The 26918-nt window shown below is 43.5% G+C and overlaps 2 protein-coding genes across 2 annotated transcripts in view; both read right to left on the bottom strand.

The window, feature by feature from the left end:
* Positions 1 to 8855, bottom strand: part of fer1l6 (fer-1 like family member 6) — a 70610-nt gene extending 61755 nt beyond the window's left edge. Inside the window, exon 1 of the mRNA XM_040034129.1 lies at positions 8848 to 8855. The gene's annotated coding sequence lies outside the window, so the exon portion shown is untranslated. The remainder of the gene's footprint in view (positions 1 to 8847) is intronic.
* prkag3b (protein kinase, AMP-activated, gamma 3b non-catalytic subunit) lies at positions 8849 to 26589 on the bottom strand. The gene is made up of 11 exons (XM_040034134.1): positions 20810 to 26589; positions 19258 to 19362; positions 19078 to 19159; positions 15706 to 15764; positions 15433 to 15478; positions 12932 to 12986; positions 12458 to 12584; positions 11725 to 11890; positions 9625 to 9662; positions 9290 to 9436; positions 8849 to 9038 (listed from the first exon to the last, which is right to left on the bottom strand). Exons 1-11 carry the CDS (start codon positions 20894 to 20896, stop codon positions 8922 to 8924), a joined length of 1029 nt encoding a protein of 342 aa, XP_039890068.1. The 5' UTR covers positions 20897 to 26589; the 3' UTR covers positions 8849 to 8921.
* Positions 26590 to 26918: the final 329 nt, after the last annotated feature.

The raw sequence follows: 26918 nt of genomic DNA, 5'->3' as shown, positions 1-26918 counted from the left end.
CCTTTGTATTTGTGGTGGGTTGAGATCATGGGCTGTGAGTGATACTCTTGGAGTTGGTCCAGTCTGGCTTTGACGAGGTCGTGCCCCCTGCTGGTCAGTGGAAACCTGTCCGGCAGGGGGTGAAGACAATTGCTGCTGCTCCAGTTCCTTTTCTTCTTCCTCTATGCCATTGTCCTCGTCTACTCCATTTTCCTCATCATCTGCTCCTGCTTCATGCAAATGTTGACCAATCTGCCTCATTACTGTCTTCAAGACATCTTCAAACCGGTGCCCGCTGCGGTCAGCAATATGCTTGAGCTCTTTGAGGTAGTTGGGAGGGGGATTGCTGCTGTCCTCTGTGGCGGCGTACTCACAGGCCAAAGCTGTGACGCGGAACACAAGGTCGGCAACAATTTTAGAACAGTGGGTGTAAGGCAGAAACGGCTCTAGAGTTGTAAAAGCAGTGGTATCTACAAACTCAGCGATCAGGTTTTTGAAGAAAGTACTCGCGGGATCATTTACGTAAAAGTGACGGTTAAGATTCCCATAAGTACGCAAGTAGTCAAGAATTTCGTTATCAGCTTTTGTGTTAGACACACCGGAGATCATCACAGACTGTGATATATTTATGCCGGAAAGTGCAACTGAATCCATTTTTGATTTGATTTTCAGCAAAAATGAAGTAAGTAAAGAAAATTGTATGTATGACCCCAAAATATTCACACACAAAGGCTCCTGGCTGGCTCGCCACTTGTAACGCGGTTAAAGGACCAGGGCGCCTGACTGCAGCCTCATAGACAACGAGCTATCAGAATAGGTTTCGACTATGGAGCCTGAGGGTGTGAATAAAACACAGGAAATCAAAGTTGAGCTCAAAATATATATATTATGTTTGTTATGAGGAATATATAGACAGATGTACAAAAAATAAATAAATATGCATATATATCACAACCAAAAATAATGTTAGTACAGTACAAAACAGCTTATTGGGTTCCAAAAGGAGGTGGAATGAGGTGTAGTCCAGTATGTGATTTATTTTAGTTCCATGGACCTGTGATAGGTCATGTGTCAACAGTTTGATTCAGTCCATAGGTTCATAATCCTACCGCAACGTAGCGGTGGTCGGGTGGCTCGCCATCTCGCACTGATCAGGGCTGATCGCGGGAGAAAAAAAACCTGACCGTTGAGTCGATTGTGAGGTAGTGTAAAGATGAATGAATCGGCCAGGTTATTGCACGCTGTCAACTGGCCTGTAGTGCAAAATTTGTCGATATCTGACAAGTACGCCAACCACAGGGACAACAGCAGCCGGAGGAGCAGGGACATGCAGCTGATTGACCCGGAACTTATACAGGTTTCATTCTCGCCACAATAAAGGGACTGGCGGAAGTGGGGTCAGAAGTTACCGTGGTTACAAAAGTTCATACATATGTCATAAAATATTATGAATGAAGAGATTTTTTTTTCATCTTCAGGCGAGGTCTTTGCAAAGTATTTTAAGATCAACATTTATAAGTGAAACTGGGTGGTAGTTGGATGGGAGCATAGGATCTCTGCCCGGTGTAAGAAGTAGACTAACAGAGGTAGAGTTTGTTTGGGGGTAGAGTCTGATCATCCTGAAAATGAGTGACCAATTTGAAAAAAGTGGGAGCTAGTGTAGGCCAAAATTCTTTGTAAAACTGCCGGAAAACCATCTGGGGCTTTATGGTTTGGGAGATGCTGAAGATGCAATGTCAGTGTTGGAAGGATTAATCTGCAATGAGTATAAAGCTTCGTAAAACTCTTTAAAAGATGTATTTATTTGTTGTGGATGAAAGGTAATGTTTCCAGTGGAATCCTTTATAGAATAAATAGTTGTTATTTTTCATCTTTATTTAGCTTTAACTGGTTAGCAAGGAATTATCCAGACTTGTTACCATGTTCAAAGTTCTCCAAAATGGAGCCTTTGCATCAGAAATTGATGCATGATGATGAATGATGTATTAAATTTCCACCTCCTAGGACACACACCGGAGATAGACACTGGTGCATGATCAGTGATAGGATGAATCTGAGTGTCTATAATATCCCTCATAATGGAGCTACTAACTAAAAAGTAATCTAAGTGAGATTGTGAGTGGTGTACAGGTGAAAAGAAGGTGTAATCCCCCAGCGTGGGGTGATGTGAACCCCAAGTATCACAAAGACCAAAATCACTCATGTATTGTTTAAGACTGTGTGTTGAATACCAGTTCCTTTGACTCACTGCTGTACTGATCCTGTCAATTTTTGGATTAAATACCAAGTTGAAATCTGCTCCTACTACCAGCGTGGTATCAAAGAGATCGAAATGTGAAGAAAAGAAGGTATTAATGCAAGTATAATTCCTGTAAAGTGAAATAAAGTAATAAATAAAGTAAAATAAATAAAGTCATCTCTGCTGCTGAGGATAAATTCATCTGAGCCACCAGTCTGTTCAGAGGACACTGTGTGAATCAGGTGAACGATGGTCTCTACATGCATGGTTCCCACCGTGAAGCATCGAGGAGGAGGTGTGATGGTGTGGGCGGGCTTTGATGGTGACACTGTTGGGGATTTATTCAAAACTGAAGGGACACTGAACCAGCATGGCTACCACAGCCTCCTGCAGCGACATGCCATCCCATCTAGTTTGCATTTAGTTGGATTCATTTGTTTTTCAACAGCACAATGACCCCAAACACCTCCAGGCTCTGTGACCAAGAAGGAGAGTGATGGAGTGCTGCGCCAGATGGCCTGGCCTCCTCAGTCACCTGACCTAAACCCAGTGGAGATGGTTTGGGATGAGATGGAGCGCAGAATGAAGGCAAAAGGACCAACAAGTGCTCAGCATCTCTGGGAACTTCGTCAAGACTGTTGGAAACCATTTCAGGAGACGACCTCATGAAGCTCTTGGAGAGAATGCCAAGAGTGACCAAAGCAGGAATCAAAGCAAAGGGGGATATTTGGAAGAATCTAAAATATAAAAACATGTTTTGAGTTATTTTACTTTTTTTTGCTTACTACATAATCCATGTGTCGTTTTTTTTTTTAAAGAAAAAAGAAAAAAACTGTTCATCACACTAGATTTTGGTCTTTTCAGAAGATGTCCATGTTGATGTTTTTGGGGGGTTGTTTTGTTTTAAGTTGATCTATAAATGGTATAACTTTCCAGAAATAAAAACAACTATGATCTGACATATGTGAGGCTAGAAAAAAACAAATACAGTTGGAAAGTTAATTGACATCCTCTCTGTAAAATTTCTCACCACTCCTCCCCTGCAGCCGAGCCAGAGACCACACCTCTGCCACACACCCCCACCGCCCGACTGAGGTTGGGGAGCCATCCGGCCGAACCTACTCCCCCCCGCCCCGAGCGAGAGAGGAAATCGGCCACAGCTATCTGCGCCCCCGGCCTATGGACCACCTTGAATTTAAAGGGCTGCAAAGCCAGATAACACCAGGTGATCCTGGCATTGGTATCCTTCATGCGGTGGAGCCGCTGTAGCGGGGCATGGTCCGAGCAGAGGGTGAAGGAGCACCCCAGGAGATAATAGCGTAGGGAGTCGACCGCCTACCGGATAGCCAGGCATTCCTTCTCTACGGTGCTGTACCGCCTTTCACGCTCCGTCGGCTTCCGGCTGATGTAAAAAATGGGCCGGTCGATCCCCCTTACCTGCCGAGACAAAACGGCCCCCAGCCCTCTGTTCAAGGCGTCAGTCTGCAGAACAAAAGGGAGGGCAAAGTTAGGAGTCTGGAGCAGCGGCTCCGCACAGAGAGCTTTTTTTACATGCACAAATGACATCTGGCACGGCCCCCGTCCACTGGACCAGATCTGGAGCACCCTTCCGGGTGAGCTTGGTCAAGGGGCTGGTCAGCTCCGCAAACCCGGGCACAAAACGGCGGTAGTAACCTGCCAACCCCAGGAACCATCTCACCTCTTTTTTAGTCTTGGGGCGTGGGCAGGATGCGATAGCTGGCATCTTTTCCACCTGTGGATGCACCTGCCCAAACAAATGGGCCATGCCCAACCGGTCCAGGAGCTCGTCGACCCGGGCCATGGGATAAGCATCAAAGCGTGACACTTCATTCACCTTGCGATAGTCAACACAGGACCGTATAGACCCATCCTTCTTCACCACAAGAACTACGGGGCCACACCAGGCGCTGTGCGGCTCTTCTATCACTCCCATTTTCAGCATTTTGGCCAATTTACTGAAATGCTGAGCATAAACAATTTGCGGTTTTTGCTCAGGAAGCCTGTATGCCGTGAACGCACCGTCATGCCAGGCTGCATTTCAAAATGATGCTCAATGAGAGACGTTCGGCCAGGCAGCGGGGAGAACACATCTGCAAATCGCTGTTGCAACGCGGCAACATCCGCTCTCTGGGCCTGTGTGACATGATCATCACAAGGGAGGGAGGCAGGAATGATGGAAATTGGCACCTCCGGCCCCAACTCATCTCTCTCCTTCACCAAGCTCACCAGAGAAGCGGTTTCAGCCTCTCTCCACATTTTAAGGTGGTTGAGGTGATAAATCTGCGTAGCCCCTCCCCTGTCCGACCGTGCGACCTCATATTCAACGTCCCCCACTCGCCGTGTAATCACAAAGGGTCCTTGCCACTTGGCGAGCAATTTTGAGGTGGAAGAAGGGAGTAATACACTTTGTCTCCCGGCCTGAGTCTAGCCCCTCTATTATACAGGCGTTGTTGATGCTGCTGAGCCTGGAGCAAATTCTCACGTGACAACCTCCTCAAAATGTGGAGTTTTGCTCTCAGGTCCAACACGTACTGAATTTCATTCTTGGCGGGGCTTGGACCTTCCTCCCAGCTTTCTTTAATCAGGTCGAGCACCCCATGCGGCTTCCTGCCGAACAGTAGTTCAAAGGAAGAAATTCCCGTGGAGTCCTGGGGCACCTCCCGCACTGCAAATAACAGAGGGTCTAGGATTGTGATGGTGTATTTCCTCCACACCTGTCACGGGCCCAGTTCCAGGGATTCGGGGTCCGTGAGCAGTGTGGACTACTATTGTAGTTATTATTATTATTATTATTATTATCATTATTGTGGTTATTGTTATTATGGTTGTGTCTGCTGTCCTGTTCCGTGTTGGTGTACTGTCAGGTGTTTAGGGGTGTGTGCTTGTGTATGTGAGGGTGCGGTCGTGGCAGGCACTTTTAGGCCTGGTGGGTGTGGCCCTGCCAGCTGACCGGTCCCACCCAGGAATCCACACACACCTGGCGCCGATCAAGCCTCGTCAGAGGAGCTTCAAAACAGTGTGGCTGAGAGCTCCTCGACGCTGGATCGTTGAGTGACTTCCCGTCAGTCTCAGTTATTGTGCAAGGTTAGTGCAAGTCTGCCGTTAGGTTTTGTACTCACGGCTGCCTTTTGTATGCGTGTTTCCTCAGGAGGAATTGTGGCGACCAGGAGGCAGCACACGGACAGTACACAGGGAACGGAGACAGAGCACGGGATAAGGGAGAAGACACGGAACGGGAGTCGGGATCGCACGGGGGATTTATTGTTGTTTGGATTTTCACCCCTGTAAATAAACGCACTGCCTTTAGCGTCAAGTCCTGCATTTTGGGTCCTCATTTCTCACATCCCCACAGTCTGCCAGCCAGACCGTGACAACACGTGTGTTTAATAAAATCATTGTTTTGACGCACTTGGACTTGTGGTCGTTTGTCTCTCACCTCAATCACGAATCGGGACACCAGCGATCCCAATTGCGTTCATCCTTGTGAATGAACTTACGAATCATGGACTTTAAAGTCTTGTTCAGATGCTCCACTAGCCTTCTGTCTGAGGGTGGTAGACGCTGGTCCGAATAGATTTAATGCCCAGTAATTCATGTATACAGTCATACATGAATGAAGTGCTCTGGTCAGTCAGTATCTCTTTCGGGATTCCAACTCAGGAGATGACCTGAAACAGTCCCTGCGCCACACTCTTTGCAGAGATGGTGCGCAAAGAGTGTGGCGCAGGAATGCTATACGTCCCTTCCTGGACCGGGAAAGGGTGCTGGGGCATGGGCGACGCGGAACAGCTGCCTTACTTCCATCCGAGGACAGTTCCTCTTCAGGCGTCCCGGTTGGCTGCACTTCCAGCATTCCTGCCCCGGAATGCTGGAAGTGCACAAAGGAAGACCGTCGAGGAGCTCTCAGCCACACTGTTTGGGAAGGCACAAAGGAAGTGAATGGGTTAGTGGGGCTCAACACCGGCGCCCACTCTCCCTGTGCAGGCGCAGGTACCCGGTGCCTTGGTGCCGGCACTGGGGCATGTTTGCTCGGTGTCTGGCTGCCTCCTCCGGGCTCCTCTGCTTTGGCGACGAGATGGTCCTCCGCCAGTGTGACCGCGATCTCCAGACTTGCGGGTCGGTGGCACCGGACCCATCTTGTCTTCTCCGCTGGCAGCCACTCCATGAACTGCTCCAGCACCACCTTGTCCACCAGCCGGGGGTCCCTGTCGCCCATCCGGTGACGTTTATTTGTGACTTTTTGTGCGACAGTTCACAGTCTGGTCAGCGCCAGTCTCAGCTTTTTCAAGCACCCTTCGCTTGTCTTCTGCCTCAATAAAAAGTGGAAAATAAAACTGTCATCAGTCCAAACGCCACCAGCTGTGTTCTCATCTGCCTTCCCTGCACCGCCCCGTTGAGCTCACTGCACCACTCCTCCCCGCAGCCAAGCCAGGGACCACACCACCACAACATGTCATCTCCATTCATATAAATTGGAATAAAGACCTATCCTACCAATTCTTCAGCCGGGCACAGGTGGGAATAGTACAACATTGGAATTCACAATGTCATAGCATCATTAATATTAATGACCAAGTATACTTCTTTATCTGAAGCCATGTAAGAGCTATGTAACTTCAGCGCCAGTTAAAATTTCAGACACAAATACTGATTTCAGAATTGTTATTTATTTTCAACAGTGTACAACAAAACTAAAGACATCAGAAATATGAAATAAGACATATTAAATTATATGATTAATACAAAAGTATGAAACATTATTTCACAGTAGCCTGGAACTTTTCCAACAGTATTTAAGGCATTCTTAGAAAAATTAGGGAAGCCTCATAAAATGAATAGATGCAAGTTTCTGACTGATACTGTAGCCTTAGACAGCACATTCTTTTGCATTGTTCATGGAAACAATACAAAACAGATCTAAATTACATCTTAATCGTAAGACGTCCAAACTCCTTTAAAAAAAGTATAACTTTTGATAAATTAACAGAAGAATCACAACAGCGTGTACTCACATGTGCTAAGTTTAGGCTTATGGCATGCTGATGCTGATGGCATAGTGGATTCAGAGGAAGAATTACACAGTGAAGCTGCTTGTGGAGTATTAATGTCAGATTTGTCAAACTAAGAGTTTGAAGAAGAGCTAATAAGTGAATAGAGTTCAGAAGATTTGCTTGACTGTTTGGTGAAATGACAACAAATTGGCAGAGATACAGAATTTGCCAGTATTTGACAGCTGAAGCAAAAGATTTAAGGAGACCATTCAAATCATGTAACTGTTTTAGAATAAATTGTTCTTGAAGAAAGTAGTTCCCAATGAGACAGTTAAGTGAATAAGCACAATTATTCTTGTTAGGAGTCAGAAAAGGAAAACTGAAAGAATTAGGAGGAGATATTATGAAGGAGGACTATAGCAGGGTTAGAACACTGATGCCAGAAAGAAAAAATCTCCATTGCCTTCAGAAGGAAAGCAAGAACACCAGAAAGAGCAGGAAACCTTTAAGGATTTCAAGGCAAATAGGTGGATGGGTGGCTCCTCAAAGGAGAGCATGGGTTGGACTTAGGAGCCATGTTCCCTCTAAGCTGCGTGCACAATCGCACACTGCTGGCATGGTCTCCAATCTGTGTTGCACACACAAAAAAAATCTAACCTGAATTGAAATTAAAATAAATACGTTAACAATTCTGTTTTGCAGTGTGCGTCAGTAAGTGACCCGTGACTGGCTGCTCCAGCCAATGATGCGATTCACATTGGTATATACGCAGCTGATCAACGTGGTTGACAGGCTCTAACAGCGTCCTTATGTGCCCACACCGGTGTTTTAGCGAGCAAAGTGGCGTGGCTGATGTGGAGTGAAGCCACGTTACTGACAACGTGTACAACCATTGGAGATGTGAGCAGGACAGACGGAACAACTGACGGACAAAGTGTGGACTTTATACCAGTTTTTAAATTGTGTTGATCGGCCACGTAAAACCAGAGTTATGATAAAAATATCTGCAATGTTTGGTTGTTTATACTTTATATAGAAACTGCGTTTTATAAGGAAAACGCTCGAAAGCCTGTGAGCTAAAACAACACCAAAAAAAACAAACGCTTTCCTATTGGTGGAAAAATGTACCAAATAATTTGTGTGGCATCAGATTTGATGCAGAACAGCTGATTGTTCTGTAAATAGTTTGAAATGTTTATTTAAAAAACGCCTTGGCTGCATTTTTAGGTAAACAGCTGCAAAAAACTTTCTTGTTTGCATAACTCAGTAACTTTTTTGAAGAAGTAACTATATAATTAATTACCCAACATTGGTCATTATTTACTGTATTTTGCAGACAGAGTTACAGACTCTCTCCCAGACCACAGACTCACAATACAAGTCAGAGCTTTATAAAAAAAAAAAAGAAAGAAAGTTGTGTTTTCTAAATTGGAGTTCAAGTTATTTTTACTTCCAATAGTGTTAACATGCTGCACAGGTGATGAACAAGATTTTTTAAATTTTCATTGTAAGTGGGCTAAAGCAGTTAATTAAAAGCAGTTAATCTAACATAAATGCTGTAATCTGATTATTTTAATAAACATGTAACTTGGATGGATTTGATGCTGGCGTGACCACAGTGCACACGTCTGCTGTTGCTCAGGGAGTTTGTGTGTTCGCTCACACACATGAAACATTACAGGGAACATTGCTTAGGAGTACAGTGCATCAATGCCTGCAGGAGAGAGAACGAGGGCTTGGAGAAGGTCAGATAAAGACACAATCCCTCTGACCACATCATCACTGTCAACCAACACCAACCGATGTACCTGGTGAAACAAAAGATAACATTTTTCAGCTCCACTCTGCTGGATACATCAGTACACCCTGACACTTTAGGTATCGAAGTTGTATTTTAAGTACTTAGGTTGTGCATCTACCTAATGTACCTGAGCCTAATGGACTAACTTTGATTACACAGTCAAGAGCTCTCACGTCTGACTCATATTGCCACCAACAGTATCCCAGCAGTTTGTGTACAAGTATTATTTTTGCAGCACTGCAGGCTGCACTGTATTACCTCAGCCTGTGCAATGCGATCGATGATGATCTCCAGTGTTTCATGAGGGTAGCACTTAAGAACCCCCTCAACACAGCAGAATCTGGATGCTATGACTTCCCGCATTGTCATATTTAAGTTGTTATAGTTTTTCTGGGCTGCAAGGTTCTTAGGGACAGAAAAAAACCCAACAATGCTTAATGTTGTTAGCAGCTACTGATTTTACTTTCATAAGATAATAACATTTCTGGATTAACTGCTTATATATAAAGTATTTAACTGTTTCTATTTTTTCTTTAATAAATTTATGGTATTTTAATCAGAAATTGTGTGTGAAGATATACAGTGTAACTTACAATAACATCAAATCTGGAGTACAGCGCCACCACTTTACCTACAGAGGATATACACAGAAAGGCCATGAGGTAAGTTTTTGTTGTTTTACCTTTTTCCAAAGTATGCAACCAAACTGAAAAAGAACAATAAAATTTTTTTTTATTAAATTATGTAGCAAACAAACCAAAAACCTTCATATTATGACTCTTCGTAATATGAAGGTTTTTGGTTTAATGTGGCTATTGTTTGCCTTGATAACAGCTTTACAAACTGTTGTCATTATTGTCAGCCTTGTCAAAAATCAATTGGTAGAATTTTATTCTTAACTCCTTTGCATCCACCAGGTCTCTGATTAGGGTTAGTGGCAGGGCTAGGTTCACCTCTGCTGCTTTGTATGGAATTTACATCTATATAGCATATGCACATGAAAATGTTATAACAGAAGGCCTTGAAGCGTTGAAGCCTTTAATTGTCAAATAGCAAAAAAAAAAAAAGCTGATCGTCTTTAGTAATCTGTATTATGACAAGACCAAGGACTGAAAGCTTTACATGCTGGTAAGAGAATAAAGACTACCATGAGCGGTAATGTAAACGTATCAAGCTTTTTCATATATTACAAAATTCAGTTAGTTGCATGTGATTACCTGCTGATGACTCATGATCATGCAAACTTCAAATTTTCCAGGTGAATAACAACATTAACTTAGCATGACAATTCAGAGCACCCAGCCTTCTTGGAGTCCCTGGGTGGTGTGCTGTAGGCTGCTCAACCTGGGGACGTTGTTGTCCTACTGTGAGACTTTTAATTCAATTCAATTCAATTTTATTTATATAGCGCCAAATCACAACAAAAGTTGCCTCAAGGCGCTTCATAGATACAGAGAAAAACCCAACAATCATATGACCCCTTATGAGCAAGCACTTTGGCGACAGTGGGAAGGAAAAACTCCCTTTTAACAGGAAGAAACCTCCGGCAGAACCAGGCTCAGGGAGGGGCGGGGCCATCTGCTGTGATTGGCTGGGGTGAGAGAAGGAAGACAGGATAAAGACATGCTGTGGGCAACAACAGTGATACCTGGAGGGACGTGATTGGGAGGAACGGCCTCCCAGATCTGAACCTAAGTGGTGTTTTGTTCTTGGACTTCTGTGCCAACCACAGTTTGTCCATAACGAACACCAAGTTCAAACATAAGAGTGTCCGTAAGTGCGCGTAGCACCAGGACGCCCTAGGCCACAGGTTGATAATCGATTTTGTAATCGTATCACCAGACCTGCCGCCATATGTTCTAGACACTTGGGTAAAGATAGGGGCTGGTGGTGAGTTGGATCAGGTAGTGGGGGAGGATGCTGGACAGACCTGGCGCTGGGAGTGCCTGGCAGAGGCCCCAGTCTACGAGATCTTCAACGCATACCTCCCACAGAGCTTCAGTAACATTCTGAGGGAGATGGTCAATTCACTGAGTCTGAATTGACCATGTTCGGGACCTCCATTGCCGAGGCTGCACTGAGCTGCAGCCACAAGGTGGCCACAACCCCTGAACCAAATGGTGGACACAGAGGTGAAGGGAGCCACCAGGCTGAAGGAGGAGTCCTCTCTGGCTTGGTTAGCCTGTGGAACTTTGAAGGCAGCTGAAAGGTACCAACAGGCCAAGAGGAACGTGGCTCAGGCAGTGGCTGAAGCTCAAACTCAAGTGTGGGAGGAGTTGTCCGGTGGTGGAAGGAATACTTTGAGGATCTCCTTAATCCCACTGACACATTTTCCATGGAGGAAGCAGAGTCTGATACTGATGCGGGGGACAACTCACCTATCTTCAGGAGCAAGGTCATTGAGGCAGTTAAACAACTCCTGGGGTGGATGAGGTTCGCCCTGAGTTCCTGAAGTGGAGATCAGGGGCGGTACCTCTGGCAGACTGGGGTGGTGGTTCCCATTTTTAAGAAGGGAGACTGGAGGGTGTGTTCCAACTATTGAAGGATCACACTCCATAGCCTCCCTGGGAAAGTCTATGTTAGGGTGCTGGAAAGGGGAGTCTGTCCATTAGTAGAACCTCGGATACAGGAGGAAGAATGCAGTTTTCAGCTTAAGTCTATCAATAGGAACAGTTAGCATGATATCAAACTACCTCGTTCATTGACCACAGGCAGAGCTGACACTCTTCTCTCCACAAAAAGGCTCAGAGCATCATAGACGGAAGCCGATTCCTGGATTGTTGCAATATGTTTAAAGGTACCAATCGGCACTTCACGGATTTGCCTTTGAAGAAACCTGGGTCTGGGAATCATAGATCCCTTAAGGGAAAAGACATAATAAAAGATAATATATTGTGATTTTGAGATTTTGCATTTCACTATTATTATTCTTAATATATAAAGTCTCAATATCATGAAAAAATATAATGCATCAATTAAAATGGAAAAGTAGATATCTTCAAACAGTGATGACAGCCCTTTTTGTGAGCATATAGAGGGCATGCAGACGTATCCAGGCTGCGATTTGTATCATATGTTACACAAAGGAGCTACATGTTTCTACCTCTGTCTACTATGTGCCATGAGAAATCACTGCATCTCAAGACCAATGCTGTTCAAGAAAAACAAACATTATCAAGGTATTAGGGCACAGCAGTGGTCCAGAGTAATTTACCATGATTTTTTTTAACCATATCTGATGTATTTCTGGGCACCTGTAGCCCCTCAAAATTACAATTCATTTGGGAAAAAAGATAATGAAAAGAAGCCTTTCAAATACCAACATACAGGAGAATAAAGATTTCTTTTCTTTGAGCCAGGTCTTTTAACTGCAATTAAATTATGGGATTAAGTTAACGGTGTGCTGCACAAGAAGTGTCTCCTTACAAAAATGTGGAGAAACTTGAGTATGCGTTTGTGAGTGAGGATGTGGAGGACGTTTCCTGATGCTGGGTCAATAACTGGCAGGCGGTGGATCTTATTCTTTAACAGGGAGTATATGGCATCAAACAAACTGAAAAGACAAACACGATTTGTGATTAGGATTTTAAGAATTTCAGAATAAACAGGCTACCCATGGTAAATTTCCTACATCTGCTTATTATTTTATACGGCTTTCAAACAGCCCAGTTAAGCTCTTTTAACAAGCAGACCACAGCTCAGATTAGTTAGCTCCAGCAATGAACACTGGTCAGAAGTCAATAGATACCAAATTCCATAAATGTTGATATTTTGTACTTTGTTTGAAATTGTAGTTGTAAATCTGGTGTAATTTAAGCAAAAGAACTGTAGCCTTTAAAATGATAAAGTGTGACTACATTATGACTAAATTAAATAAATCAATTTTAGGGCTGGCCTTACCTGGACTCTGGTGTAATGCTGATTAGTCTGTTAAATGAGTACTGGAGATAGATTTCTGCAAACAGAAAAAAAACAAACAAACCACAAACTACTTGGAAACACAACCTAAAGCTAATTTAAATGTTTAAAAAACAGCCATTCCCAAACTAAAGACCATTGTAGCCTATGAACATCATTTGTGGTGCAGCCAAACCTTTGATCAGAACCTGATCATTACACACGCCGAAGATCAAGTGTTTGCTTCTTGTGCTTCAGTTTTTTTATGCAACTAATTATTGTAAATAATGTCTCACTGCTCTTCCACACTACCTTCAGATCCCACCAGTGGGCCACAATGCAAGTTTTGGGAATAGTTGGTTTAAAAGAATTAGAATCCCATTTCCAAAAATGTTGGGATGCTGTCAGTAATGTGAATAAAAACAGAATGTAGTGATTAGCAAGTTATTTGAACTGTATATTTAACTTAAAATATAACAACTCAGAAACTGGGCAGCAGTCAGCAGGCTTACTTGTAGTTCCTAGGATTTAAAAGTAGAACTGGAGGCAAAGCCTTCAGGTTCAGAATAGAATAGAATAGAATAGCCCTTTATTGTCATTCTACATGTACAATGGAGTTATGGCTGCTCCATGCACAGTGTTTGTAACACTGTGCATGGAGCAGCAACATTATGAGGGACAGTGCTTGTTAACAGTAGAATGGCCGAGGGGAAAAGGCTGTTTGTGAGACTGACCACAGGTGCAGAACAGAGGGCAGTGCATCAAACAGGTGGTGGGCCGGATGAAAGGGATCACCTGTGATGGCCGTGGTTTTTCTGAGACAGGATGATCTGTCGATGGCCTACGGGTGGCAGAGTTCAGCCAGTGATTTTCTGCACTGTTTTAATTACCCTCTGCGCAGCCTTCCTGTTCTCAGTAGTGGCCCCCATGTGCTGAACACCCAGGCAGTAGGAGAGCACGCTCTCCACTGAGGAGCGGTAGAAGGCCAGCACCAGCTTCCAGTCCAGGTTATTCTTCCTCAGGACACAGAGGAAGTGCAGCCATTGTTGAGCCTTCTTTAAAAGGGCAGAGACGCCCAGAAACCTGAATGTGGAGAATGATTCCACCCATTCTCCATTTATAATGAGAAGAGAGTGGACCTGTCTGTGCCCCCTGAAGTGCATTATGAGTTCTTTTGTTTTAAGGATGCCTGTGGACAAGGCTGGCACTGGCGGTCAGGAAAAGCTGCAGACAGCTCAAGCTCTGCCGGGTGGGGGGCACTCCTACAGGAAAAACCAAAGTCTGTCAGCCCGGTGGTAGGCGGACAGCTGCGGAAGAGGGCCTGGGCCGGCACCAGTTGATCATCAGCAGGACATGTGCAGGCTTAAGTCTATCAATAGAAACAACCTCCTGCCGACTTCCAAAGTCCAAAAAGGAAAGGCTTTCGGCCTGGTTGAATAACCCTGAACGGGCCGTCAAACAGAACAATAGGGTCGGGCAGGCAGTGGTGCACCAGGAATGGAAAACGAGTCTCTGGTGGGACGGAGAGACAGCATCGAGGTATTGAAACACAAAGCGGGGGGGCTCACAGGCATGAATTCCCCAGGATCCCGGAGCGGCTGGCCGAGGACCAGTTCAGCTGGAGAATCCCAGAGGTCTTCCCTAACCACGCAGCGCAAACCTGTAAGAGAACCCCAGAGAGCGGCCTTGAGTGACTCGTGAAGCTGCTCGCACATCCCGTTGGTTTGCGGGTGGTATGCTGTGGTTTGGTGGACCTTGACCCCCAGGCTGTCAGCCATGGCAGACCAAAGCTCCAAAACGAACTGGGGGCCCCTGTCTGAGGTAACGTCAGTGGGGGGAATGAAACGCGAAATCAACAAAAATGCCCTGGCCACCACCGCCGCTGTCATGGATGCCATCCCTGTAAGGTCTATGTCAGGGCGTTTGAAAGGAGAGTTCATACATTAGTCAAACTTCAGATCCAGGAGGAACAATGCAGTTTTGTCCTGTTCACAGAACACTAGACCAGCAGGAATCCTCTTGAGGATATTCGAGTGTGTGTGTGAGCTTACCAATCCAGTCTACATCCAGGCAGGGGCACCCAAACTCCTACTTCAGTGCTATGCTGTTGGAATACTATGTAATCAGGTTACTGTCTTGTTAAAATAAGCAAGAACATCTAAGGGGGAGGAAAAACCAAAAACATCCTCTGGATGGCAACATGAGTATGTTGCTCCATGAGCTGTACATACTGTTGAGGATCAATCAATAATGTCTCTAATACGCATAGATGACCTCTAAATACAAGTTCAGTGTCTTTTTTGTGGTAGCAGTGATAAACAGTATAATGGGCACATTTCCAAGCCAATAAGAAAAGATTGATTCATTTAAAAAAACATATTTAAAATATTTATAAACCACAGCATTCTGTTTTTATTTACATCCTGTTGAATGTCACAACTTTTTTGGAAAGCTGTTCTAAATTCTTATTCTTTCATGCTTGCTGACAGCATCGTTGAACAGACCTCTCCATGTCTCTATCTTGTGATCCTCAAGCTCATATATCTGAACCTGCAGACAAACCAAACATTTCAGATCCAATGTTTATGGCAACATCCGACATGATGGAGGATTTTTACTTATTTTTTTAATCAGTATGGTTTTTGTATTATAACATGATTTGAAAGCACAGGGTGAATGCATTTGACAAAAGCATCCATCCATCCATTTTCTTCTGCTAAAACACAAAGCAGCTAAATATATACAATAAATTTATAGTACTCAGAAACTCAGCTCACCAGAGGAGACTTATAGTATCGATGTAGTATGTTAATGAAGTCAGTGATGGTCAGCATACCTGGACAGAAACATATAGATCATGTTTAGCCTGAGTGACACTGGACGTATTGAACATGGATTCACCATGTTATGATGCTAACTGACACACATCTGGAAGTTTCTTATTTAGGACAAGTGAGCATGAAATGCTGTCTACTTTCCTTACTAACTAAATCAACACCATCAGAGCTTAATAACTATTGACCGCGCCTCACGTCTCATGTAGTCAAGGTACTGGAAGACTAGTCTTGGATCTACTTGGATCTGACCTTTGATTTCAAGTGAATTTAATACCATCCAGCTGATGTTACTGATGCTGATGCTGCAGGAAGTGTCAGTAAGCCATCATGGATGACTGACTATGTGACTAGATATAAGACAGCGAGATGGTCTCTCTGGTCTCTCTGGTCTTACACATAAAATAGAAGGGAAAAGCTACATAACCTGTGTCTCTTATGGAATAGGATGTAGATGTAATAGTGGTATACAGGCACTACAGTGACCAGGTCAACAACGGGCTGACTGGGAAGACCAATACAGAGGCTTTATAGAAGACGGAGGTGAGCAGGCTCTATTTTCTTGGAAAGCTGTGGTCCTTAAATCCTAAAATGTTGGATATCTTTAATCACCCATTTGTGGCCAACACAGTGTACCTCACGATGGTCTTCTAGAGGAGCAGCATCCGAGCTGGTGACACCAACCATAAAATGATCATGGAGGCTGGCTCTGTGGCTAGAAACTGGACACTTTTAAAGATATGTATTATATATCCACGTTCCTAGATGCTTTGCATATAATCTGCACCTGGCTGAACTGGCATAGTAACATACAATTATGAAATTATTTTTCTGTCGAGTCGTGTGCAAGGAAAACATAATCCAAGCAGATAATTTCATTTCACGGCCGCGTGTATTCAGTGCCGCTCAATACAATTTGTTAAACAAAGTTTGCCAAATTAATTATCAACAGTTATTGTTTACTGTGTAGCTGTGGAAACCCTGACACCTGTCACTGGTTATGCTGAAGAAACCAGTCAAAAGGCTTTTGACTCAAGCCAGCAGGATTTCACTGCGAGCACAAAGAGCTACCTGTAGGAGTGACACTGTAGCAGCGTGTGCAACGCAAACGCTCAGTGTGTGCGATGGTTTCTTTGTGCGCTAAGTTCTACCCCTGCAGGCTCTTGAATTTATGCCTGAGGAATTTAAATGAGTGGGTGGCACCTGTGCCCGGGAAATGAAATTATTTAGTGATGTTTTTTCCCATGAAACGTATAACAGAAAAGGTTTTAGTCCTTGTCCTTGATTGTTGCAGCGGTCCACTTGTTATTAGCATTTCTGGGTTTCCCTGATGCAGACCTTGTTCAGTCCAATGGCAAGGTGTTCTGATCTGAGCAATCATTTACTTTACTGGTGCTCTGCATGGGCTTCAACCCCTTAACCCAGCTCATCATTAATAATAGATATTGATATAGAGTTAGGAGTGGAGTGACCATCAGCCGCCTCCTGCACACAGAAACAGGTCCTAAGCACCATATTCATAAAGGGGGGACCACAGCCAACAGCACTCAAGTTGCAGATTGTGCACAGCTACCCCAGAAACCATCTAACACACAGTGGCAGAATGTAAGATGCAAGCTGGAAAAGCATTTGCAGAGCGGCTTGGATTATAAAGAATTAATAAACCACTGAAGGTTGTATCGGGGGAGCTCAAGTTTCAATCGAGATTCATGTTACTCATGCTCAGTGCTACAGACAGATGATGTACAGGGAGTGCAGAATTATTAGGCAAATGAGTATTTTGTCCACTTCATCCTCTTCATGCATGTTGTCTTACTCCAAGCTGTATAGGCTCGAAAGCCTACTACCAATTAAGCATATTAGGTGATGTGCATCTCTGTAATGAGAAGGGGTGTGGTCTAATGACATCAACACCCTATATCAGGTGTGCATAATTATTAGGCAACTTCCTTTCCTTTGGCAAAATGGGTCAAAAGAAGGACTTGACAGGCTCAGAAAAGTAAAAAATAGTGAGATATCTTGCAGAGGGATGCAGCAGTCTCAAAATTGCAAAGCTTCTGAAGCGTGATCATCGAACAATCAAGCGTTTCATTCAAAATAGTCAACAGGGTCGCAAGAAGCGTGTGGAAAAACCAAGGCGCAAAATAACTGCCCATGAACTGAGAAAAGTCAAGCGTGCAGCTGCCAAGATGCCACTTGCCACCAGTTTGGCCATATTTCAGAGCTGCAACATCACTGGAGTGCCCAAAAGCACAAGGTGTGCAATACTCAGAGACATGGCCAAGGTAAGAAAGGCTGAAAGACGACCACCACTGAACAAGACACACAAGCTGAAACGTCAAGACTGGGCCAAGAAATATCTCAAGACTGGTTTTTCTAAGGTTTTATGGACTGATGAAATGAGAGTGAGTCTTGATGGGCCAGATGGATGGGCCCGTGGCTGGATTGGTAAAGGGCAGAGAGCTCCAGTCCGACTCAGACGCCAGCAAGGTGGAGGTGGAGTACTGGTTTGGGCTGGTATCATCAAAGATGAGCTTGTGGGGCCTTTTCGGGTTGAGGATGGAGTCAAGCTCAACTCCCAGTCCTACTGCCAGTTTCTGGAAGACACCTTCTTCAAGCAGTGGTACAGGAAGAAGTCTGCATCCTTCAAGAAAAACATGATTTTCATGCAGGACAATGCTCCATCACACGTGTCCAAGTACTCCACAGCGTGGCTGGCAAGAAAGGGTATAAAAGAAGAAAAACTAATGACATGGCCTCCTTGTTCACCTGATTTGAACCCCATTGAGAACCTGTGGTCCATCATCAAATGTGAGATTTACAAGGAGGGAAAACAGTACACCTCTCTGAACAGTGTCTGGGAGGCTGTGGTTGCTGCTGCACGCAATGTTGATGGTGAACAGATCAAAACACTGACAGAATCCATGGATGGCAGGCTTTTGAGTGTCCTTGCAAAGAAAGGTGGCTATATTGGTCGCTGATTTGTTTTTGTTTTGTTTTTGAATGTCAGAAATGTATATTTGTGAATGTGGAGATGTTATATTGGTTTCACTGGCAAAAATAAATAATTGAAATGGGTATATATTTGTTTTTAAGTTGCCTAATAATTATGCACAGTAATAGTCACCTGCACACACAGATATCCCCCTAAAATAGCTAAAACTAAAAACAAACTAAAAACTACTTCCAAAAACATTCAGCTTTGATATTAATGAGTTTTTTGGGTTCATTGAGAACATGGTTGTTGTTCAATAATAAAATTATTCCTCAAAAATACAACTTGCCTAATAATTCTGCACTCCCTGTATGGCTCACCTACAAAACACTGAAGCTTGCTGTCCCACAGCGGCGCTGCCCTCACACCATTAGCCACCAGAGCAAAGAAAGCCTTCTTCACCTGCCAAACAGACACCCAGTCACTGAAACCATGAACATGTTTTGTAACTGTGGCTTGTTTTACTGGCAGAATAAGAGGATGTGTTGTGAACATTCGACCTGCAGTGTTGTGTCAAAGATGACCAGTTTGGAGCTGGTTGGGATGGCATCGTAGCAGGAGTGACTCTTCATGAAGTTCATGTAAATGAATGTGTCAGTCTGGACCTGTGGAGAAGAGCAGGTGTTGCTTATGCCACAGACAAATAAGAAATATAATATACACTGCTGTTAAAAATGTTGGCTTCATGTTGGGTATTTATATGAGGGTTTTTATTTTTTTATAAGGGCATCATAATGTTTTCAAAAAAAAGATTATATGTTCTTCAAGCTTGGGTCTAACAGTGTTTTGAGAGTTTGAGGATGCTGACAGCATCTGCAGTCTCCTGGACAGAGACGTCTGATGTGATGATGTGATGTTTGGACCACCTTTTACATTTACTCTGGTTATTTCTTTGGCCCCTGGTAAGTTTTGATTTGCTCGTGCGCAATCTTTCCTTGATCTTACCGGTAGCTGGGACAGCTCCATCTACAATCCCAATTTCAAAAAAAACAAACAAAAAAAAAAATACAAAAAAAAAAGGGGCAACAGGGCAAATTTACCACCGTGTAGCAATATTTGAAAATAGCAACTGCAGTTTCAATACTTGTAAAGTGACCAGAAACAGTGGATCAAGTATGCAGCAGAATAAATATTATGGGGAATTCAGCAAACACAAGCCAGATCTCCCCGTCTGATTTCTTTCTCGTTTTCAGGACATATGTATGTCACAGGTACCAGGCAAGCTGGTGAACCCTAAAGCTTCAAGTCATCGCTATTTCAGTTAGGTGTCTGTACCCGACTGTCCACTGCTTCAGATTACACCTGGAATTTAGTTGTGTAAACAAGGTTGCACATTATTTTATAAAGTAATTATCAGAATCAGAATACGTTATTAATCCCTAAGGAAACTGTGTGGTTACAGTAACAATCTGAACTAATTAAATAATACAGTTCGTTACAAAGTTACAAAACATAAGAAATAGCTCTAATATATACAAATGGCTATCCAGAATACTACAGAGGTTCAATATATTGACATTTGACTCTAAACCTCAAACTGTAAAACTCACTGTAAAGGACAGCCACAGGCAGGAATGATTTCCTGGTATGTCAGTGAAGTGAAGGCGCTCCTGTGACTGGCCGAGTGGGTGGGAGGTATTGTCCAGCATTGTCCTTATCACCGTATCCTTAACATCTGCCTCTCAGACACCACCTTAAGGGAGTCCAGCTCCATCCCCACATTGCTGGCCTTAGGATCAGCTTATTGAGTCTGCTGGCATCTGCAGTCCCTCAACCTGCTGCCCCAGCATGCAACAGCAGAGGATCGCACTGGCCACAACAGACAGACAATCCTGAGTGTTGTCTGACAGATGTTAAAAGACCTCAGTTGACGACTCTGACCCTTCCTGTAGACTGCAGTAGTGTTTTTAACCCAGTCCAGTTCATTATCTATGTGTAATCTGAGGTAATGTAAAAGTAGTTCCAGTGTTTTTTCTTAGCAACTTTTCAAAGTCACGTAGAACAAACAGCAGCACACGAGGTGCGAGGTGGAGGGTGAGGACAGTGTCTTACCTCTGCCAGAGGTTCCATAGCCTGCAGACAACAGCAATAAGAGGTCTGCACACGTAGAATCACACTGACCCACAAAACCCTGGGCATCAAAATGACAGACAGCAGCACTGTGACGGACTGTCTACCTGGAGGACCTGTGAGACTTTGCTGCCAAGTCAGATAAAGAGGTGTTGAAAGAGTCCAGACATGGTGAGAAGGACGGAAAACTGGACAAACTGAGAGGGAGACAAAATACTGTGTGAAGCTTGAGACAGCTGGGACAGAATGTCTGGGAAAGACTGAAGTCTAAATCTGGACTGAAGTGTGAGAGTGGCATTTAGAGGGACAGAGGAAGAGTGGGTGGAGACGGGGGGTATTGCCTTATTAACATTTGTAGCAGAGCAGAGGACGCTCATCCCGGTCACTTCATCTTCTGAAAGTGGAAACTAAACACAGATTTAATAAGCAGTTTGTATGTCTGCATATCCAATAATCCATTCTCTCCTCCACCTCTGGCTCCATGAAAACAGCCAAAGTGCTAACATTTATACTGGTTCTTGAGTGCAGACTCGAGAACCAGTGGGTGATACAGCAATGACAACATCCAGCTACGGTAGCAACCAGTGCACTTCAGCACATTCGTTAGCTTCAATGTCATGAACTATTTGTGTGTTTTTAAGATTAACTATCAGATCATCAGACATGTTTTAACAGTAGACATAACTTCTCTGTCCAAAGTGTCATTTTTACTCTTAAAGAATTTTACATTACTTTTAGTTTTGTTTCCAATTCTTGTGAAACAGCTGCTAGTGATATTAGCTAATATGTGTCTTGATGCTCAATCATCCAGGTAAGTAAATCCCAAAGGCTGATTCTGCTAATCTTGACTTGGATGAGCAGAATCAACCTTCATTAGCTAATATTACTTTGATTTTAAGTGTGGAAATGTTCATATTTTAGCTTACATTTTTAATAACCAACTTTGATGTAGGGCTTTTAATGAGGTGCATTTAACTTCTCCCAGGATAGCTGAACTTTATATTTCTGTGTTACAGGAAGAAAGAAGTGCTCAGTACAGCTTTAAGACTTTGCTGGTACTACTGTGGGAGACATTCAAAGTTTACTGGGCCAGTAACTATTTATAAATCTAGTAAACCATCTCCTACTTTGCACCGTAGTCAGTTTACATGCAGCCTCTAACATCACTAAACACATAGTCAACATTCACATTTTTAAAGAAAAGATTTAAACTTTGCCAAAAACCCCTTTGAAACCTGAAACCATGTGTTCTCTCTTAATTTCCAACAAAACATAACAAAATACACTCTGCAGTTTGTTGACTAAAAATGAAGAAACTGTTGGCAAACGCACACAGATTCACCACTTCTTCTCAGGTGTTAAGCACAGCTCAAACATGTAGATCATTCTCTGAATCCAGTTTACATTGTAATTCAGATTCACAGCCAGCTTGTACAACGTTGTGCTAATAATAACTGCAGGTGTCCAAACAGGCTGTGCTGCTGGTTACAGGAGACCTCACATATTAATAGTTTACAGCTATTTACAGAGTCCTTTTAAAATGTTGTTGGAGTATCACAGTTGCAAAGAAAAGTTGTCAGCGCCCTGAAAACGCATGGAAGCTGCAGTGATTGGACAGAAGAACAAACACAATGTGATTAAACTAAAAAACAGCAAATCTGTAAAATCTATGTCTGCAAAAAGTGAATAAAGGTGAGCATCAGAACACATCTGTGGAGAGATGCTCAAACTTAACCACGTTTTGGTTAAATGAGATGAGCCATTTCTTTTTAAATGCCAGAATCTCACCGTTGGTAATTTATGTTTGAATAGAGTTGATCTGAAGTGGGTCAAAACTCATGACAACCCAGAAGGTGAGCTGAAATCATTTCACTGGGTGGTGGCATAATCCATGATCATAAACCACTTAGAAAAATACATAGCATAGCATAGCATTGGAGTGCTATGACTTCTTAGAGCAGTGAAACGAACGAAAAAATTTACATATAATATAAAAATCATCATTGCAGATCAGTCAATGCCAGTAACACTGATTCTTATTCATATTTATGTAGATTTCCTTGTTTTTTCATTATTAGTTCTTTTACGCAGTGACTAAAAAAGACACTTCCACTTGATGTGCTAGTATAATATAGTGAAGTGAGGGCACTTGCAGTGCAGTAGTTCTCCTGTAGAAGAGCGCAGTCCGAGGAACAGCAAAGATACTGCACAGGCCTCTGGTAGAGAGGCCTGAAGGATAAAGATCGCCCCAGGGTGAGAAGGGAATTATATACATGTCTATGTTTGATCCTGAAATCCTGACAGATTTTTTTATTACGAATGTCTCAGTACATTTTTCTATTCACCTTTTCTTGAGTTACATGAAGCGTGACAGTTCCATATGCTGAACGACAGCCCACAAGCATTGACTGATTGATTGTCACTAGTAATGTAACACGTACATGCATCTACTGTACACTATAAAGCGCCTTAAGGCGACTGCTGTTGTGATTTGGCGCTATATAAATAAAATTGAATTGAATGCAGTGAAACAGGCCCCCTTCCGACCGTAAATACAGGCACAAACATGACGTTGGTAAGACAGGTCGGAGAGGTAGGATGGTAAGAAAAACAATGAAATACACAATACATGAGGGGAGAGGAGGGGAAAAAACTCCACCCAGACTGAGCTCCTCAGGGGAGAGCAGTTTGGGAACAAAACCCTCAATGAAGCACATGAGTCTTCACACCTTACAACATAAAAAACACGTGACTTGCGATGGGTGGGGTTTGGGAGAGAGGCGACGTAGACAACAGCCATCCGGTCCTGCAGCCGGACCCTGGCCCTGGACACAGACCCGCCTGACTGCATCGGGTGGAAGTTCGAAGCCGTTGGAGGGGGGAGGTTATTGTATATCTGTCTGAGTACATGTGTATGCGTGCGTGTATCCTGTATCCAACTCGAGAGAGTTCCCTTTCACCTAGTTTTAAGCAAAGGTCAACAATCCCCCAGCCAACACAGGTGACCTTGAGGAAGTAGGAGGATAGGGCAGAGTCACACACCGTCTTTAATCTGGGAGGACTTGTTGTTCCAGCTTCGGCCCTGGAGCTTCCAGCTGGTGAGGGGAGGCCGTGTGAAGATGCATCCCAATTCTGCAGTTGATCTACTGTCCATCATTGGTCTCAGGTCTATTGATTTCCCATTGCAGAGTCGCGAGCTTCTCCATGATTTTATCTATAGTGTGTTCAATAAGCACAGTCTGAGTACTCACTGCATCAGTCATGCCGGTCAACCTTTTTGGGCAGCTGTAACCGCTTTCATTAGTCGTAGATAAGCCAGGGCTATGCCAGCTCCAATCAGCAGGAACCCCGTTATCAGGGTTCCAAATAGGTAGATGTCTTCAACGTCCTCCATCGAGTGTTGCCAGGCACAAGACCCGCCACCCCCCCAGCCGTCCATTGTGTATGCAGCAGCCAACATTCCTGCAGGACATTCAGGCTCCCCCGAGCCCGGGCTTCTCGATGAGAAGAAGATGTCAGTCGCGTTAAGAGACTAGTTGATCAAATCCAGAATTTCTTGATTTTAGAGAACAAGACGGAGCGAGTCGCTGAGTTAGACCAGACGAGACAAAAGAAGCCAAACAGGAAAGATAAGGGAGGGAGAGAGGAAGATGTGACCGCCTCTGTCGAGAGCCAAGCCTTTATTGTTAGTATGGTATATTGAGATGATATGCAGTGCCCTTTGACCTCCACAGAGTTCAGTTTTGGTCTCAGGCTATATTCTCCCAGTATTTCACAGGCGTCTATTGTTATTCAGCAAACTTTTAATGTTCAACATACTTTTTCTTTAGCAATGGAGTCTTGCATGGCGAGCGTGCATACAGGTCATGGTGTGCATTTCTTGTTTTTTCTTTGAAACTATTGCACCTGATGATTCCAGGTCCTTTTGTAGTTTTGGTCCTCGGCACTTGGACAACTCTTCTGATAATTTTCACTTCTCTGTCTGAAATCTTGTGGGGAGCAACTGGTCATGGCTGGTTTATGGTGAAATTATGTTCTTTCTCGTTCCAGATTATGGCTCCCATAGTACTCATGGGAACCTTATTTGATCCACTGTATAGTGACTGGACCATGTAGTTAATCTGTATAAATTCATATCTAAAACTACGTTTTTTCCCACCCCCACTAATGGAGGCGCCCTCACTCATTTCCTCCAATAAAAGAGTAGCACCACAAAACTGCTAGTTCCAAACTACCGAAATTATTTCCCCCTTAATTTCCATCTCGTGGAGAAACAAACACCAGAAAACATTTGTTTGTTAGATCTGCTGAATGCAGGCTGCTTCTCAAAAGGCACCAAGTGAAAAAGAAGCTACTATTTATAAGCAGCCTAACTTTCTTTAATTTAATATTCATCAAATCAGAGTAAGTGACAAAAAAAAGGGAAAAACCCAAACCAACACCTCTTACCTGTACTGACCGATTTTACACAAAGCCTGGTTGGGGCAAAGCAAAACCCCAAACTTCATGACTTTTCTTTCAGATTTGTTGCTATTGTCATTGTCACGCTGTGCTCAGGAGTTAGAGCACGTCATATACTAATCTGGAAGGTCGATGGTTCGATCCTTCCAGTATGCACACCAAAGTATCCTTGGACAGGATACCGAACCACAAGTTGCTCCTGATGTGTCCAGAGTGTCAGTCTTAGAAAGCCCTTAGGAATAGAAACAAGTATTTGCATGAATGTAGGTGTAAGTGCTTTGAGTGTTCAAGCAGAGTACAAAAGCACTATATAGGAACCAGTCAGTTCATTCTGTGTCTGTCAGACATTCATATTGTGGTTTCAAATAATGCAGTAAAGTGCTCCCTTTAAGCCAAAACTCTTTAAACTGCTTCAAATGCTAGATTCATTGTTACCTGTAAGACTGATTTGTCATAATTAGCATCACATATTTGTGTTTTGTCTTTTACTGCCCACACTGTACCGTGGAGAAGGTTTATCACACATAATAAAAAACATTAACCGTCTGGCTGTGGGGCTTTTGTTCGTTTGGATCTCCCGAGGCAGCAAAGAGACACAGCAGCCGTTTTTGGACTTGAAGCTTCAACTGCTTCTTAAATGTAAGAAAATGCACTTTGGGCATATTCGTCTTCTCTCTCCTGCCAACATCAATTTGTTCATCTGCCACCCAGCAGAGGATGTCTCCCAAGTACAGTTCAAGAATCAAACACGTCTCCTTTAAAGTTCCTGCTATGACGAAGAGAACTGAAAATAATTATGCAGTAGTGACAAACATCTGGCAGCTACAACACTGTTGTAATAGCGTTGCTTGTGATATTTTTCAGTTTTAACAGAAGATGTACCAAAACATTTTTAGCAGTTTATTCTTGAATCAAAATCACCTTGAAAGAACATCAGCAGCTTTTTTTTCTCCTGAAAATGAGGAACTCGCCTACCAACAACAACTCAGCTCTGTCCAGTTTACCCCATTCATGTTTACTGCGGCTCTTTGGCTCAGTCTAACACTGCACTCGCCGTGTTTGGGGGAACAAACAGTCTTTGAATCTAACAGAGAGCAATGCAAGTGTAACTCACAGAAACACAAAGTATTGGGAGATGCACTGTGTTCAAAGAAGCTATGGTTACCTATTACTAAGGATGGGTACCGGTGGTTCTGACATAAACGGTAGTAACCAGACCGAAAAGCAGCGCACATTTCGGTGCTTTATTTCGGTGCTTTTTTTTTTCCTGAGATGTCATACACTTTGAATTCCAGCCAATCATTTTACCTTTCCAAGGATAGTAGGCGGGCCCAGGTACGTACGTTCTTTTAGAGCGGAGCTACAGATTAAAAACGCCCATGGCAAAGCGGTCAAAGTCTGGCTGTACTTCACAGCAAAAGATGCAAACTCAGCAGCAACAAGTGCTTTAAGCTGATACTGTGATACTGTCAAAGGAGGTAACACCTCGAATCCGATGAAACACCTGGCGACGCATAGCGTTTTGTTAAAAGCAGAGAAATGCACCATATTTGACAGCTTGCTGCGAGACCTCATACCGAGCGCATCTACTGCGGGTGTGGTAAATCTCCATTAGCGAGTTAGTGCGGAT

Source organism: Simochromis diagramma, unplaced genomic scaffold, assembly GCF_900408965.1.
Source record: "Simochromis diagramma unplaced genomic scaffold, fSimDia1.1 OVJJ01000176.1, whole genome shotgun sequence".
NCBI classification, from domain to species: Eukaryota; Metazoa; Chordata; class Actinopteri; order Cichliformes; family Cichlidae; genus Simochromis; species Simochromis diagramma.
The sequence above is the reverse complement of the archived record's forward strand: the minus strand, read 5'-3'. Positions and strand labels throughout refer to the sequence as shown.

What these genes read in the sequence shown, in the direction of transcription:
- prkag3b (XM_040034134.1), bottom strand. Translation starts at nt 20,896, where the DNA reads ATGCCCAGGGTTTTGTGGGTCAGTGTGATTCTACGTGTGCAGACCTCT. An exon ending in CAAGCTTCAGTGTTTTGTAG is followed by an intron (nt 15,765 to 19,077) that starts GTGAGCCATACA and finishes GTTTCTGTCCAG; the next exon opens with GTATGCTGACCATCACTGAC. An exon ending in AGCATTACACCAGAGTCCAG is followed by an intron (nt 12,585 to 12,931) that starts GTAAGGCCAGCC and finishes TTGTCTTTTCAG; the next exon opens with TTTGTTTGATGCCATATACT.